Raw genomic sequence first — 17,075 nt, forward strand, 5'->3', positions numbered from 1 at the left:
GTAGACTGCTGCCAAATATCAAAACATTGCCTTAAACACACTATTACTCATGTCGTTGCAGACAAAGACATGACATAAATATGCATGGCAGTGCCATGACCTTCAGTGTAATAGATCACTTACAATTAGACATGTGCATTTATCAGCCAGCATTTTCATTCTGCTCATCCATAGTGTGAACCAGAAAGGTCACAACTGATGCATCAGACATGGCATATGTGGATTTGTGATTGAGAGTGTGTGGACGGTGTATTGGGGGGGTCGGTGCTGTCTGCGAGCGGCAGGGTGGTGCAGATTATACACACACACCCAGGACCCTTCAGGGCCCATCTGTTCTGAGGAGCCGCCTGAGAGAGGTGTCACACCGCAAGAGAGAGGGAGACCCATCTGCTCAAAGAACTGGGACACACACACTCCGTACACATTAACACCCTATACACACATGCAGTACTGTGGAAAAGTCAAAGACCCTTCATGTGTTTCATTTCCAGTCAAAACAACAATTAAGTAAGTAATTTATTTTTTTCAGAAGATACTCCTGATGAGATTAGATATAAAATAATCTACTTTCATAAGGAAGCAGAAAGTAAAAAGTAAAATAAGTGGAAAAACAGAACTGGATTATCAAAAGATACAGAGAAAATGGGACTCCTAACAACCATGCAAGACCTGGTAGACCACCAAAACTGTCCCCATCGGTACTTAAAGCTTTCATCTGTGAGAGAGAGAGCAGAAAATCAAGCACCACTCTTGCTTCAGATCTGAAAACATCCACAGGTGTTTCTGTCCATCCTTCCACTGTGATAAGACAACTCAACACTATAAAGCATGTGTAGCTGTCAAGATGCCCTTACTGAGAAAAGGAAAAAGACAAAAAAGAAGAAAATTTGAAAATCAAACAAAGAAGCTGTTCAGAACAATTGAATGAGTGCAGACCTACAGAAAAATGCAACCAACTTCTGTGACTGAAATTTGGAAGTGTGCAAAAATATCCCTGCAGATTTCTTTGAAAGAAAGATGGGGGCACACACGTGTCATCACATGCTTTGCCATCTGTCCTTGTTCCTGTTGTTCTCACTGCTCTGTGTTCAGTGCCACCATGTCCACTTATTACATTATAGAGGAACCCGTTCACGTGGGGGCAAAAAAGGTGTAATTGTCCCAGAACTGCTGACTTTGTTTTTCTTGTTTTTTGTAAATCTCATCGTTGCATTAGCATCTCAGTGTGGCAGTTTTCAGCCCCTGAGCTCTCTGCTTTGACTTAAGACTAATAATAGATAATATGACATTAAAATATGTCCAAAACTATCCAGACACCCATTCTAATTAGTGAATTCACATATATGCACTCATTGCTGACACAGGCTGCATTCACTCAGTCTGTATAGTCTTCATAGAAAAGCATTGGGATATTTCAAAGTTATCTTCCCAGAAATGCAGAGGCTGTTACTGCAGCAAAGGGAGGGGACAAACTCCATATTAACAGTGCCAATTCTATCTAATGAGCAACATAAGCTGCTGCTTATTGCCTTGCTGCCACCCTAACAACTTTTGGGTTGACAAAAAAAGGAACTGGTTAAAGATGAGAAATAGAAAAGAAAAAGAGGATGAGGAGAAAAACGTAAAGGCGTGTTTTGTTTTGTGGTGTTGTTAATGTTATTCCATTTGTTTTGGCTTGTAGTTGGACAACAAAAAGTAGTGGATCTGGGGTCTTTTTAACAGAGCAGGTTTAGCTTAGACTTTCTGACTGAGTTTCAGCTTTACAAAACCTAACAATCGCGTTTAACAGTAACAGTTAACAACTTTCTCTCTTAATCCAGGTTTAGATACTCAGGTGTGATTAATCCAGGTTGAGGTGCCCTGGCTGTGATTAATGTGCTTGCATCATCAACAATACACAATCATTTAGGCATCGTATGTCAGTCATGGTTGTCAGTTAGCCTCTAATAAAAAAAAAACCTGCATAGGCCCCCAAATGACTAGAACCAGCCCTGCCTATTATTAGTGCTGGAAGAGCAGGTGTCTGCAAAACTTTTGAATTATTCAGTAACTAGTATGAAACTAATATATAAACTATGAAGATTAATTATAAGATTGAGCAAGTGAAGTGTGGACCCATTAAGTTTGACAGAGCAGTGAAATTTGAATCATCCTACATAACTTATCTGGTATGTGTGTAACAGTGCTTATATTTCAATGTTTAAGGTGATGTTGGATTCTGAAGTCAAGATTCTTATTGATTTTTATATTTTACATTAAAATATCTTGCTTCTACAGAATTGTATGCTAATTATGTATATATAGTATTAAGTATTGTTGCTGTTGGAACAATTTGTGTCTCCACAATGGGAATTTTACAAGGGAAAGAAAAACTTGGAGTCAAAAATTTTGACACATTGTATAGATCAGCTCGTGTTTTAAAATGAGGTTTAGTTCCAACAGCGAAGACATGAATATCTAATTGTGATTTTTCTGACCAACACTACGATTGTGATTGTTAAAGAAAATGTCATTATTTCCAGTAAATTATACTATGAGAACACCAGCACATCCATTTTTTCAGATTTGAGGCTTGGACACTGAATGTAATGTGCCTGAATCTCATTAAGATCTTGTTATATTTAAGTTAAAAAAACATTTTTCTTTCCATCAAGTTGCTGTTTTGGATACAATGTTTTCATTACAACAGCAGCAATATCCTCAGGGATAACAGGGGGATGGAGTCAGGTAGGGTACACTGTGTTCTACATAGATTGAAGGGGTTGTGGGAGGTGGAAAATATTGGGGTTAAGTTATAGTGTGGTGGTGGGGGGGGTTTGCATCTTTGCAGGAGTCTGCACCCCTCCCCCATGTTGCGTGTGAGCAGCTTGATGGGGGAATCATCTGTCTGGATGAATTTTGGTCCTTACATCAGCGGTGCATTAAAAACACAGAGGAGCCTGAAATCCTTTGTGTGTGTGAATAACTGGGGCTTGTGCCAAAAAAGAGAACATACCGCTATGCCCTTTTCCTGCGCTGCACATGGAGCCTGCACATGTTCGGTTTCTGCGTGTGAGAGTAAGACTGGGTGCAGCACACACCCACATGGTTTTTATCCATTTTTACTGTACTGTTCTCCCCAAGGCTCTACAGTAATAACTTTACTCTCTAACTCTGAGCTTCTAGATCCGTTCCTGGGCTTAAAAACAATAGAGACAAAATGAAACAATACAAAAAAGCATCTATCTTCTCAGTCTAAACCCCTCTGCCATTCTGTTCCCTGCCTGCTAAGAAAGCGGAGCGTGGCAGAGCCTGGGGGGAACACGACCTTTGGCCCCTCCCTCCTCTGCTTGACAAAGCATATGGAAAAAAACCCTTTCCAGCAGCTCCTGAACCTACACGCTTTGAACCTTGCCCCCTCGCTCACAGCTCCTTCCATTATTTAAGGCACTGGGGTTTCCCCCATACAATGTCGATGATATCTTAAAAGGAGCAGTAAGCTGAAGGAGCATGTCTGTTCAGACACGCTGATCTCGTGTAGGCCGGTTAAAGTGTCACTGATTGGATTTGATCCAAACTCATCCAGGTAACCACTTCAGGAACCTTACTCTGCACCCTGAATAGAATTTATATGGTAATTCCAATGATTTTTCAAAATATCTGCGTAATTCACTTGTAGATGTAATTATTCAGATGTAGACAAAATCATTCAGGGCCTTTTGATGTCAAATGGTTCATCTTAGATGAACTTACTTTTTACAGTGGTGGTGACCGCCATTGAACCTAGACATGTTTTTATGTGAAATGTTGCTAATGGTAACTGGTAAATTAAACTGGTAAATCTGAACAAATGAGCTTTTGCTGGGTACTATAATGCCTTTCAGTGCAGTGCATGTACTTCTCCACCATGCCTGTATTTAAAAAAATATGTTTTAGGCCAAATCGTATCTAAAAACTATTGTAAAGCAATGTCTCAGGCATCAGGCAACACATTCGTAACTTGCATATGTTGTAATGAAGATCTGTAAGGGAGCTTTTAGAATCAGTAAATGCTTCAGACGTCTGGTTGTTATCACCATCACTGTGAATTATTCTGACTCTGTAGAGAACAGAGCATTCCAGTCTTAACCATTTAATTATGGAGAAATGTTTGGAAACATTGGTGGTATTCGTATATGTATTCCATGTGCTTCCAAGTGATTCACCATGGCTTTTCTCAGGCCTTGTCTACACATGTCCAGATATTTCTGAAAGTGCATTTTTCTTCCCTCCATTTTCAAAAAGATCCCCATTAGAGGTGGGTGATATGGCAAAAATATAATACTGCGATTCACAAAATTTTCACGATACTCAAATATCACAAAGATGTCATAAATATATTTATTTTTTCAGACATCTGATTAGTTGGAACAAACAAAGAGAACTAGTACTGCTACATTTTAATATGTGCTATCAAAAACTGTGAACATAATGACTTTTATTCAATATTTGGTATACTGTGTTGCTCAAAATCCAGTTAAACAGGACTAATTTTGCTCTCCATAATGAAACATTCAGTGGGCCAGTGTTCTACAAGCACTGATATGATATGTTCAGACAGGCATATTGTGACATAATCTGTCACAGTAACGGTATATATCGTCATACTGGACAGCCTGAATGCCCATCCACATCAACATCAAAAACAAAAAGAATTTGAAAACACTCACATGAGCATTCCAGCCAACGAGGAAGCAATGATGCACAATAAAAGTGAACGTTAAATGCCTTGAGAAAGAACAGTGTGAGCATATGTATTATGCTGGCCACAAAATTGTGCAAAACTACAACAATATGCATGTGGATGGGAGGAAGAACCATTGCTAATATTGAATTTATTATCACTACAAATTATTCTTGTCTCCAGTAATGAGAGCTGCAATATTTAGCTTTGAGGCAAAAAGGCTGAGCCAGTCTACTTAAATACTGGTGATTATTAATTATTTCTGGAGATGAACACAGAACCATAAGTACTCCTTAATGAACTAATGTAAGATAAATTGTACTAGAGTTTAAAAGTAATAAGAGATGCAATCTGTTTTACAGCTGGCATAATGCTATTTTGGGACACTTTTGAAGTTTTAATACATATTCTGCTGAGGAAGAGTGCTTTCTGGTCTTACTAGTGCATAAGTACATTTACTATGACAGAATGAACATGTCCTTAATTAGAGGCCACAATCAAGTCTTACATTAAATTGTCTTTGGAAGTTCTGGATTACTGCCTGGGCTTTTTACAAATTCATCAGACGTCATTATTTTAATCAGCAGTCTCATCAGAATCGCTTGTCACAAATTAGGGAGCCGTTCCGTTCCATAGAGCTGCTCGCTGTTCTAATGGCTCGACAGCAGCACAAATTAATTAACTGTCAATTGGATTAATGAGTATGTAATGAGGCTAGAGCACTGTAGTCTCCTACACTCAATCTCCAAACTCATAAAAAGCAGTTGGACCGCAGTGGTCCACTGAGTTTGATGTGAAATGGTTCACTGGAGAGAAATTTCCTCTTTACAGTGGAGGTGATGGGAACCAGGAGTCAGAGTGTCTGCAACATGAATATAGCCATTTTATTTACTGTTCAAAACCACAAGTGAATCTACAAGTTTTTATATGTGATACTGATATTGGTAATATGGTGGTAAATCTGAAAACAAGATCTCAGACAGGAGGCAGCATATTCATATTCATTTGATGCAAGCTTTTTAGAGGCTTTTGGACATCTTGTTCCTATCACCATCAGTGTGAACAATTCTGAGATTTGGTCAGGATACTCACGATTCTGTCATTTGTAACAGGACTCATTGGCATATTGCAGCCTTGCCAGTGCTTTAACAAACTATATTTTTTGCAGTCCTGGTTTAAAATCCTCTGTAAAAGTGCACAGGGTGGTATCTATATTTAATGTGTGGTTGCTGTGCAGAGGGTGTTTTAGAGAGGACAGCCAAAGTGTGAGGTCAAGTTGAAGATACTGAAATTTAGGGTTAATTATATGATTTTTATATAAAAAATAGAGAACAATTTGAAGTAAAGGAAGTCTTATTTTGATGTCATTGCTGTCCAAAAAAAAGACGTTCTTATTTTTTTTATTATTTTTTCTGTATCACATCACTTTATTTATAGATATTCAAGTCTCTCAATTCAGTATGCACAGGTACAATACATTTAACAGATTGGTGCAAAAAAAGTACTCTGTTTATAATACTGATTATATTGCATGAACTATAATAAAACATAAACAAGCAAGCCCACTGTGTGGGCAGATCCTCCCTCCACTGAAAATATTGTTTACTCTTTACCTCAAAATTGAGGGCAGGGAGGAAAAGCACACCACTTGTAAGTGTATATTAACTTATGGCTTGGTCATCATTATAAAATATTGTACCTAAATAGTATTGAACGCTCAAATAAATTGAAAATGGAAACATTAACATATTAACATGAGGCAGATTTTCAGACACTCCTTATTTTTTACCATATTGGAAATAGTATCAAATCAAGACACCACCATATCATATTGAACAGAATTATGAGTTTTGTGAATTGTTACAACCCTAATAGACACAACCACAGACAGAGATAAAGATGCGTTGAGGCCATTTGGTATCTGCTAGTAATGCAGCAAGTCAATGGGTTTAAACCCGACTCAGAATGAATAACTGTTATACAATACCTCCCTGTGGAGAAAAAGAAAGTGAGTGGAGGAACACTTTTGGTCGACGACATTGCATAAGAACGCTTTGTTCTTCCCTTTCCTTTTTCCATCGAGACGCTGTTTATGCGGTGAAACCATATTCATATTCCAGCGACTGTGGTGCAAAGCCCATGTTTAATTCAAATTCAGCACTGATTATCGCAGCACTATGCATATGGATCACAAAAGGAACAACAATACTTTGAGACACACCTCCCTAAGCCAATGATTATTCAGCAACACTCGTCTAAAGAGGGACCCTTAAAATCCACTCAAGAGGGCTATTTGAATATGAAAAGATTTCCTCTTCTGGACAGAAGAGGCCTCAGCGCTGCACAGCTGAACCGAGGTTTGGGTCAGTAACGGCTGCCTCTGATTGGAACGGCAGACACTAAACATTGCCCTCTGTGGAAGCTTTGTGTAGCTCTTGGGGCAACAGCAGTGTAAACAGAGCCCCTCTGCCGGGTCTTTAAAATCTCACACACGGCTGGGACGCTCTGTGACACCTAGCTTCATGTTTATTCTTCTTCTTCATCTCAGTTTCATATACAGTTTTATGCTCAATAGCAACTGAAAGTGGCCAGCAGAATTTAGCTAAAGCTTAAGGGGTCCAACTGTGACAGCTTTGAAGCTTTAGGTCACTTGGGCCCATAAGATTAGGATTACGCTTTTATGAGTGTCACCATTCAAATGCTGAGCATTAAAGTGATAGTTTGGCAAAAAAAATCAAATGTGCTTGTTTAGGTTCCTTCTTTAGTTTTAGACTGGAGCAAATTGTTGCTGTCCTAACAAAGACATGTATCTCCCAAATGATATGTTACCAGTGGTAACATAAAAGTTGTTTGTGCTTTTATGCAAAAGAGACGCAAAAGCACAGAGTGTTGATAAAAATGGGTTTGGCAAATGTGTATGTCATTCTATTCTGCAGTGAAAACTGGTGGACAATGTTACTACTAGCTGGTGAGCTGATGTAAATTTGTAAAATCAGTACCGTGAAGCTTTGATTATTAATGCACTAAAGTTATAGAGGGCAGCTTGTCCAGTGTTGCACATAAACATACCTTCTCTTTTTTCCAGCTCTCCCATTGGCTGTTGCCCACATGTTCAGTCATGTCACTAACTCACACTACAGCACCTATAAATGTTTTGAGCTGTAAAAATCAAACATTTTGAAAATATTGGAAGGCCTCCAATTAGTTCAAAACTCAATAAGAAGGCTAAAGATCAACTCATCAACACTTTCTCTATCAGATCATCCGTGCCGTCAGTCGTTTCCGATGATGCTTCTGATTCGGAAAATCACTTCCGATTGTGGAAAATTAGAGATATAATTGGGCTAAAAAATGTACATCTGTTCTGCAAGTTTCATTTATCTTCTTTTGAAGAATAAATGAAAATGAGATACAGTGTAATCTCTGCACCATAACGCTGGCATTTTATAAGTCAGTGACAACTATGCAAACTCATTTGAAAGTGGAACATCCAGGAGGGGTTTTTTGAATAATGCCTTGGAAATTCGAATGTCAAATTTGACTGAAATTCCCATCTGTAGTCCAAATATGACTTTTTGCCAAACAGTTCCTTTTAGAACCAATAGAGCTTGTCTCGACTGCAATGCAGCATGAGGATGGAGTGTTGCTGGTTGTGGAGGCTGAGCAGCAGTTGTGGGATGCTGAGTGATCGCTAAGTCTCCATTTTTGCCCTTGAGATGGTGCTGATAAAGTAACCTCTGCTGCTAATCTGTGACCAGTTTTCCCTTTCATCCTCTAAACTCTGAAATCGGGGTTGCGAAGAATGCGATCCTAGATCAACACTAAAGGCCAAGTGCTTCAGAGAGTACTGGTCAATGGCAGGTGACCCAGTCATGGCCCTCATACAGGTTGTGAGCTTGGAGTGATTTGAAGTTCTTCAGTGCTTTCCACAGATAACACAGGCATTTCAGGGAATGAAATAATGCACACAGGAAATGTAGACGGGGGAGGTACAAAGAAAGGGGAAAGATATACAAAAGTTAAACAGGAAATCTTTCATTTTCACTTCAAAACTATGCAGTTTGATGCATTTCAGACATGAAAGGAGTTCTGCAGATATGAAGTACTCCATTTAGGTTTGTATATAAGAAAGGCAAATTAAGTACGATTGCCTGATAACTCCTCATTGTATCCATAGATTTGGGAATTGCTCTCTCATTTTCATAGAAATGCATCACCTTTGTTAGTTGATTATCACATTACCGTAGCCGCCCCATTTCACTCTGGAAAACACACTCCCTTCTACCTACCTGTTTACTCTCAGTCTCTCGCTCTAGCTCTCTCTCCCTCTCTGAACACTGTGGCCCTTTGTGTCCCACTGCTGGGTCGGAGTATTCCGCTTTGTCCAGCCCAACATTCCTCACATAACTGTGCATCCTCTAACCCGGAGCAGGGCTGATCTAATCGAGACAGGACGCATTCTGGCTGGCTCATGCCCAGCACCGGAGACTCACTTTCAGCTTTCAGTTTACAGACTGATGGATCTTCTCCTGTCCTTAAAATTAAAGGTGCCAAAAGAAATAAAATAGGGTTCTTTGTACTGATGCACTGATCTTATATACTGGACTGATATCAACACTGACACTGACCTTATTAAACTGATCAGATATTGTTCATTCAAAATGTTTTTTTAGTCATGGTCATTAAAAATTTGTAACAATGCAATTTTGTGAACCTTCAATATATGTTTACACACAATCCTAAAAGAATGGTGCTGTATAACTGTCTTTACTATGCTTCATAGCCTGTATTTATAAATGTATACTTACAATGAAACACGTGCCTACAAGTCTACCTGTGTCATTGAACGTAAAATATCAACTAACACAAGCTTATTTTATACCAGAAATCCAAAATTATAAGAAACCCTGATTGAAAGGACAAAATTTTTGTTTCTCCATAATCTTCTATCAACATATAATGACTTTTGTGTTCCTCTAAATGTTTTCCTGATTTTTGATTATGTCTCAATGAGAAAAATAATATAATTAGCCAATAACATAATGTTTCATCATCCACTCCTACCACCCCCACCTATCATCATCAGAAAATGCTGAGTTAGCTCACAGATGCACCCTTATACCATGTTTGCATGGAAACCTTTATTTTTTTAAGTTCGCAGACAGGGCCAACAGTCTTCTAAGCTGAGTGTGTTTTTCTGGGAAAGGTACAAGAGTGACTCAGTTATCCAATATGTCTTACATAGTGTCAAAGAAAAATAGCTTTGCAAGTAAATGTGTACCTGGTCTACAGAATGGCTACATCAGTGGTCACCAAAAACCTGCTCCTGGAGATCTACCATCCTGCAGACCCCAGCTCCAGCCCTAATCGACCACACCTGAGCCATCTAATGATTGATTCAGAAGTCCTTGATTAGCTGAATGAGATGTTTTAGATTTGGGCTGGAGGTGAAACCTGCCAGAAGGTAGATCTTTAGGAGGATTGTTGACCACCAGGCTACATAAAGAAAGCTCAGATAGCCATCAACAGGAATTTAACAGTTGAAGGTAGCACACTGAACAGCAAGTTAATGGTGGTGATTGAATGAGCTACGGAATGTGGCTGGCAGACAAATACATACAACAAGAGCAGAAGTAAGTAAGCACAAACATCTGTGCGGTAAAATGAAGAGAATACTCACTGAATAGCAAAAGCTACTTGTGATTCTGAAAATCTAGCATGGCAGTGTTATGTATGAAAAGGACATTTGTGTGTTGACAATAGGGCTGTAAGTCTCTGGCCTCACAGTGAATGAATTCTGATTCTTTATGAAGTAATTTCAGTGCATCATGTTTTTTCCCCAAGATTTAAATAGATTATTTTAGAATTATTTCTAAAACTACACTGTGTGCACTAATGTGACTGGAGAAACTATTTACACTGTATGGAATATAAAATAGGGATACACCAATTATGAATTTTCATGTCCTATTCCGATTTCTTTACAGCCAAATTTGCTGTTTTTCGGCAGATTTTTATCAGCCTTTTTTACCTAAAACTCACACTGTGTGGATTGAATGAACACATGTAACACACTAGTACCGGTATTTACTATTAGCCGAAATGGTCGTATAAATAAATTGTTTACTCTTTAATGAGCCAGACTGCAAATTCTTGAATGGAAAATTTGTTGCCTATCTAAATAAAGAGGCATCTGGCTATTTAGCACAATAATGACACGTTGGTACAGGTATCACAGCAGCATTTAAATATCATGTTATTTACACCATAAAATTAAAAAACATAAATTGGCTGATTGCCAGTTTTATGGAGATAAAATCTGTTCATTTCAATTTTGGCTGATTCTGATTGTGTGTCTCTAATAAGACAATAAAAAACAATACAAGATTTTTTTCTGCTTTGATTTTTACATTTAGCCTGAGATTTTTATTTTGTCTAAATAAAAATAGGTACATACTTGAATAGTACTGTAATTGACAATAGTCTGTTCTAGCATTCCAGCTGAATCGCTCCACGTCAGTGCATTATGATGTACTGATGAACCTGTAATTGACAACATTTGTAAGCCTGGTTTGAAACTGACCATCTAGAATTTTTAAAGACCAATGTTTTTCATAGTGGCACTGATAAACAGATAATCACAGTGCTCTGTGTTGGATTTGGTCTTAAAAAACTGTAGTAATGTGATTTGAATTTCTTGCTGTTGTCCCTCTCCAGTCTTGGTGACCAGTTCTATAAGGAGGCCATAGAGCACTGCCGCAGCTACAATGCCCGCCTGTGTGCTGAACGCAGTGTCCGCATGCCCTTCCTGGACTCACAGACCGGTGTGGCTCAGAACAACTGCTACATCTGGATGGAGAAACGCCACAGAGGGCCAGGTACACAAACCCTAAACTAAAGCAATGACCTGAGAAAGGCTACAAAAGGCCAGTGATGAAATACACAATGTTAAATAAATCAACTAATTTAATATTAATATTTATCACTATATACTATACACTCTTCCAATGTAGTTCATTAACAGTAGATAGTGTTTTCTTTTAGTAATACATGATGCAAATGTTTGGCAAATTGGTTTGACCAATAACAGATCATTAGTCGGTGATTATTTGTTAACAGACAAGTCCAAAATCAGGTGGCCATCAAAATATTGATTCTAAAACATAGCAATCAGGTTCTGAAATTTGATTTGCTGAGCTATGTTTGTTACCACTGTAAAATACTTGATATACACACACTTATGAGTTCACACATCAACTGAGTTCTTCATTAATACACTGAGATATGAAAAAGCATATGGACTGTGGACTGAGGACTATTGATTGATAGGTGAGAGACTGTATTAAACATAGCCTGAACACTTAAAAAAGATGGTACATCAAGAATTCTTTGGTAAAGAAAATGGTTTTATATAGAACGATGAAAATTCAAAGAACCCTTTGCATGATTAAACCCTTTGCATGTTCTTAACATCATGAAAGGGTTTTTAGATTGATCTTTTTAAAGGGTTCTGGTATTGTTATGTTATCAAGTTTGTAACCATAGAAGAAAACTTTCAGTGCTATATAGAACTCTTTTCAAAATTGTTCTATATAGAATAATCTATAGCACATTCTCCATCAATTTGAAGAACGCCTTCAAATGCAAAGAACCCTATATTCATGCAAAGGGTTCTCTGAGTGTCCATGGTTCTATATAGAACCATTTTCTTTACTAACCACTTTTTTTTCTTTAGGAGCATCTTTTTAACTGTGTTTGCAAGAACCAGGTTTATTTTGACCTGAGTGGCTGACAACTATAATATGTTTATGATTATATGTCCAAAGAACTAAGAAAGATGGACTGGAATGTATGATGATGAGCTACTGAAAGTTCTATAATCCAAAGTTCTAAAGTTATATCTATCACTCATTACTAGTCCATGTTAAAATGAACATAAATACTGTGAGTGGGGCTAGCTTAGGCTAAGTCTACCCCAGTAGCTCTGGAAAGCCATTGTTGTCCATCATGTCCTTCTCTCTACTACATCACTGCCCAAATGTGACTTCCTAACACTCTTATGCATCACACTTTTTCTTGGAGAACATGGGCGAAACATATGTCTGTCGATATGGTACTATGATTGCTTTAGTTGTGCTATCACTCAAAAAGCAGTCTTGAACACCACTATTTTCAGCCTCATCTAGCAGAAAAAAATGTCCTATTTTGCCATTGTGCGTGCACTTCAAAAATGTTCTTTAACTTGAAAGATAAGTATGTGTATTCAAATAAGAACTAAAATTTTTTACTTTTTTTGAACGTTAAAATGTTCACATTGTGACATTTTTAACTGCTAGCATTGGTAGAGCAATTGTTTATTTGTTTATAACATCCATAATGTGTAACAGCTTCAAATGTGGCTCAGCAAATCACATTTTAAAACTGGAACTAATTAAGGTACAAACATGATTTTATATAAGTGAGTTTGAATCTGTTTCTGATTAATAACTACTAGCTGTTAATTATTAGCTACTGTTATTCTGAAAAATAAAGTGTTGCTCATTTCTCTTAAGGTGCTATTTCCCTTCCCCATTTGTGCTCTGAAATGTTTTAAAATGAACTGAACAGTTCCAAAATTCCCCAAATATGCTTCAGATCAATGGTCAGCCATCAGTGGACATCACATGTATTCCGTAATGTTTGATCCTGCCACAAGTATTTAGATAAAGAGAGCTTTTGCTATACACACACTTCAGAGTTTTCCTTTAGAATACAAACTAGATCTAGGCTTAGACGTTTCACATCAGATTTAGTTGGTGTTTCTTTTACACCATTCCAAATAGACACAGGAAGCAGGCTTGCTTTGTAGTGGATGTTTTTAATACATACTTGATATTTTAAATACAGGACAATTTAGTATGTTACAAACACTGGATTAATAAACACAGACTCTCTGTGTTTAGCCTATTTAGACCAACTAGCTGTGATAGATAAGCTACATCCTAAGCTGTATCCCAGTTTTGCTTCAGCTTTATGCTTAAGTCTGTTATGAATTGAATAGCTTTTCTATAAAAGACAGCAACACAGTGCCACAGCGTTCTCTTCCTTCTGACCCGGCCAGAGCTGCTGTTGATATCGAGGCAGCAGAAGTCTCTGCCAAAAGGAACAATATGCTGCTGAGAGCTGGACACAAATAGAATCAACATCTTGCATGCTAAAGCCTCTCAGACACACCCTGTACTTTGTGGTAAACCAGTGTTTATTGCATGTTTTTTATTTAGGGCTTATCTCTGTCTCACTTGTTTCTTCTACTCAAGCCTGTGTCTAGTTCAGTTCATTTAACTGCAGCAACTACCGTAAATTATTCAACAACTTTAAATAATATAAGCTATGTTTTATGTAAAACAGTGAGGTCGAAATGTCTGAGAAGTGTTTTTAACTGCAAATTCTATTATCAGCATAACAATTTGAGTGAAAGTAGATTCTTTGAAATATGTACATGAATTTTTAAATTTTTTTAGTTCTTGAATTAGCTTTAATGACAGTGTGCACTCAAGCTGGACTCTACAAGTTTGTGCAAAAACCTCTAATGAGCAGTTCAAATGCACCTGACAGTCACCTGAACACAAGCTTCAGTGGAAAAAATAAGCCTAAAAAAACAGTCAGAACTTTTTGTACTAAAGCTTTAACATGGTCAATGTCAAATGGAGCTAGGATGTAACAGAATATAAGTTTTGGGAATGTGTGTTCAGAATACAGAAATTAAATATTGGTATTCAGTCAAATGTACATTTTGTAAAGGCAGTATTCAGAATACAGTTATGTTTTACTGTTCTAGGAGGACATTTTTTAGGATACTTACCCACTAAATAAAAAAAAATCTTCCCAACACTGTTCACATATTTAAATAGTGACCTAGAAGGAGAATCTTGAGTATTTCTATATTTTACTTGTCATAATTTTTATTTGCTTTCAATTTTCAGAAATCCTAAAACTGTGATATTTCCATATTTAAATGAAAAAAATGTCAATTTGAGAAATGAGAAATCTGTTATAATTGAGTTATAATAAAATTAACATCCAGAATTCCTTGTATTGTAAAAGTGGTGATCAAATTCCATGTTCCAGGTAATGTATCAAGGAATAACTTTAAATAGATGAGTACAGTATATTATTTATCACTTAATTAGTTCTTGGTGTTCCCAAAAACTTGAAATATTTAATAAAACATATCAAAATACCTTCTGGTGTCTAGCTTAGCATTTCAATCTCCACTGCATAACATATTATTGAATAAAATATCAGCAATCATTATGATGAGTGATTTCAGCTTTTGAACAGTAGTGTGAAACAGTGACACTGTTATGCAGCTCAAACCTGGTAATCAAACCAGAGTTATAAGCAACAATTTTGGTCTTTGTGGACCTATGAAAGTTGCTGCCAAGTATCATTTAACGTGTTATTCGTCTGGGCCGATATTGATAACTGATAATTAACATTTTGTGTTTCTGATAATGATACCCACAAAAAAGATAATCTATATATTGTCTTTGCATGAAAAACGTTCACACTATAATCTGGATACATGAAACATTTAGTGTAAGGTTAAAAGATGTTTTATTTGTTATTATTTTACAAAGCTATGACACAGCTAAAGTTGTATGTGAAAGTTTGAACACCCCTGATGAAATTACACATTTTGTTGATTTTCTAAGTGAAAAGAAGTTGACACCACCTCTGCATGAAGCATTATTTGTTGTAAAAGATGTCTAAAAACTTCCTGCTTACAGTTTTCACTCTCTGAAATGTCATTAAGAAATGGAAGTTAAGGACAACTGTAGAAGTTAAGTAACACTATTTACAAGACCAAGAAAGTTCTCTGCTAAAACTGCTTGTAGACTTGACAGGTATGCAAAGCAAAACCCCCACATCACTGCCAAGGACCTGGCTTGGGAACAGTAAATGAATGTGCAGCATTGTTGGACAAACATCATCTACATGGGAGGTTCATCAAAAGAAAAATTTATCTGTGATCTCATCGCAGAACTCAACATCTGAAGTATGCAAAACATCCAGATAAGCTAGAGGCATTTTGGAATCATTTTCTGTGATCTGATGAAATGAAAATGAACTCTTAGTCTTGACTACAATACCCAGGAAAAACGGAGTAACATTTCAATAAAAGAACATTTTGCCAACTGTTAATCAAAGGGTGGATCTGTTATACTTTGGGGTTGTTTGGCAACCAGTGCTGCAGGAAATGTTTTGAGCATGGAGGGAAGAACAGATTTTACTAAACATCAAGAAATTCTGGAAGCTAATGTCCAACAGTCAGTGAAGAAACTAAAGATGGAAAGAGGCTGGACATTACAACAAGGCTATCATTCAAAACATGCATCAAAATCAACTTTGAAATACTCCAAAAAACAAAACACTAAAGTTGGAATGGACTTAAATGTTAAATTGAAAATCTGTGGTTAGATCTTAAATATGCTGTGTATGCAAGATGACTTTGGAATATTTGGAACTAAAAGTGTTATGCAGGGAAACAAAGTCCTAAATCAAGAACAGAGACTGTTAGCTGGGTATAAGAAACAATTGGAGGCTGTGATTCCAGCCAAAGCTGTTCTTACGAAGTACTGACTAAAAGGGTTCCCAAACTTATGCACATGCCACATTTATGTTTTTCTTTCCAATGTGATGAATTCAGTATGTAATTACAGAAACATGTCATATTTGAGTGTGTTTTATGCAGAGGTGGTGTCTACCTCCTTTTGCTTAGACAAGTAACAAAATGTGTAAGTTGACCAGAAGTGCCCAAACTTTCGCAAACAACCGTGCCACGCCATGAAAAAGTATTTGCTCCTTTCCTGATTTTCTTTGTGCATCTATGACAGTGAGTTTTTTCAGATCTTTAGATGAGATGATAATTCTTAGAGACTGTCTGCTCATCTGTCCAAGAGCTGAAAGCAAAAAATAAACAGCAAAGAAAGTCAAACAAAAACAAGTTATCCAAAATAGTGAAGCAAATCTACATCTGAATGTCTGAAAAGAAACTAAAGTAGTTTTGGAGGGGCCTAGTCAAAGTCCTGACTTGAACCCAATAAAGAGGCTGTGGCAGGGTTGGTTGGTTGCAGTTATTACTGCTACAGGTCATGAAACCTGTTATTAATCTTAAGGGGCAGTTACTTTTTCATATGGATGATTCACATGTTGGATAGATTTGCTCCTTTATGTAAATTAAATAATAATGCAAAACATGTGTTTTGTGTTTGGTAAAGTTCTGTCTAATATTACATTTTGTTTAAAGATCTAAAAGCATTAACTGTGACAAATAATAGTAATAGAGAAAATCGTGAAGGGGGTAAATACTTCAGAAATGACCTTTTTCTGT

General features: G+C 37.1%; 1 protein-coding gene across 3 annotated transcripts in view; it reads left to right on the forward strand.

Moving 5' to 3' along the window:
• Positions 1–17,075, forward strand: part of dpf3 (D4, zinc and double PHD fingers, family 3) — a 47,076-nt gene that overhangs the window by 3,058 nt on the left and 26,943 nt on the right. For all 3 annotated transcript variants that reach the window (XR_005007812.1, XM_036581980.1, XM_036581981.1), the window contains exon 2: positions 11,420–11,580. Coding sequence is in view for 2 of the 3 variants with exons in the window: in XM_036581980.1 (XP_036437873.1) it covers positions 11,420–11,580 (161 nt within the window). In the remaining variant the exon portion in view is untranslated. The remainder of the gene's footprint in view (positions 1–11,419; positions 11,581–17,075) is intronic.

This window comes from Colossoma macropomum, unplaced genomic scaffold, assembly GCF_904425465.1.
Source record: "Colossoma macropomum unplaced genomic scaffold, Colossoma_macropomum, whole genome shotgun sequence".
NCBI classification, from domain to species: domain Eukaryota; kingdom Metazoa; phylum Chordata; class Actinopteri; order Characiformes; family Serrasalmidae; genus Colossoma; species Colossoma macropomum.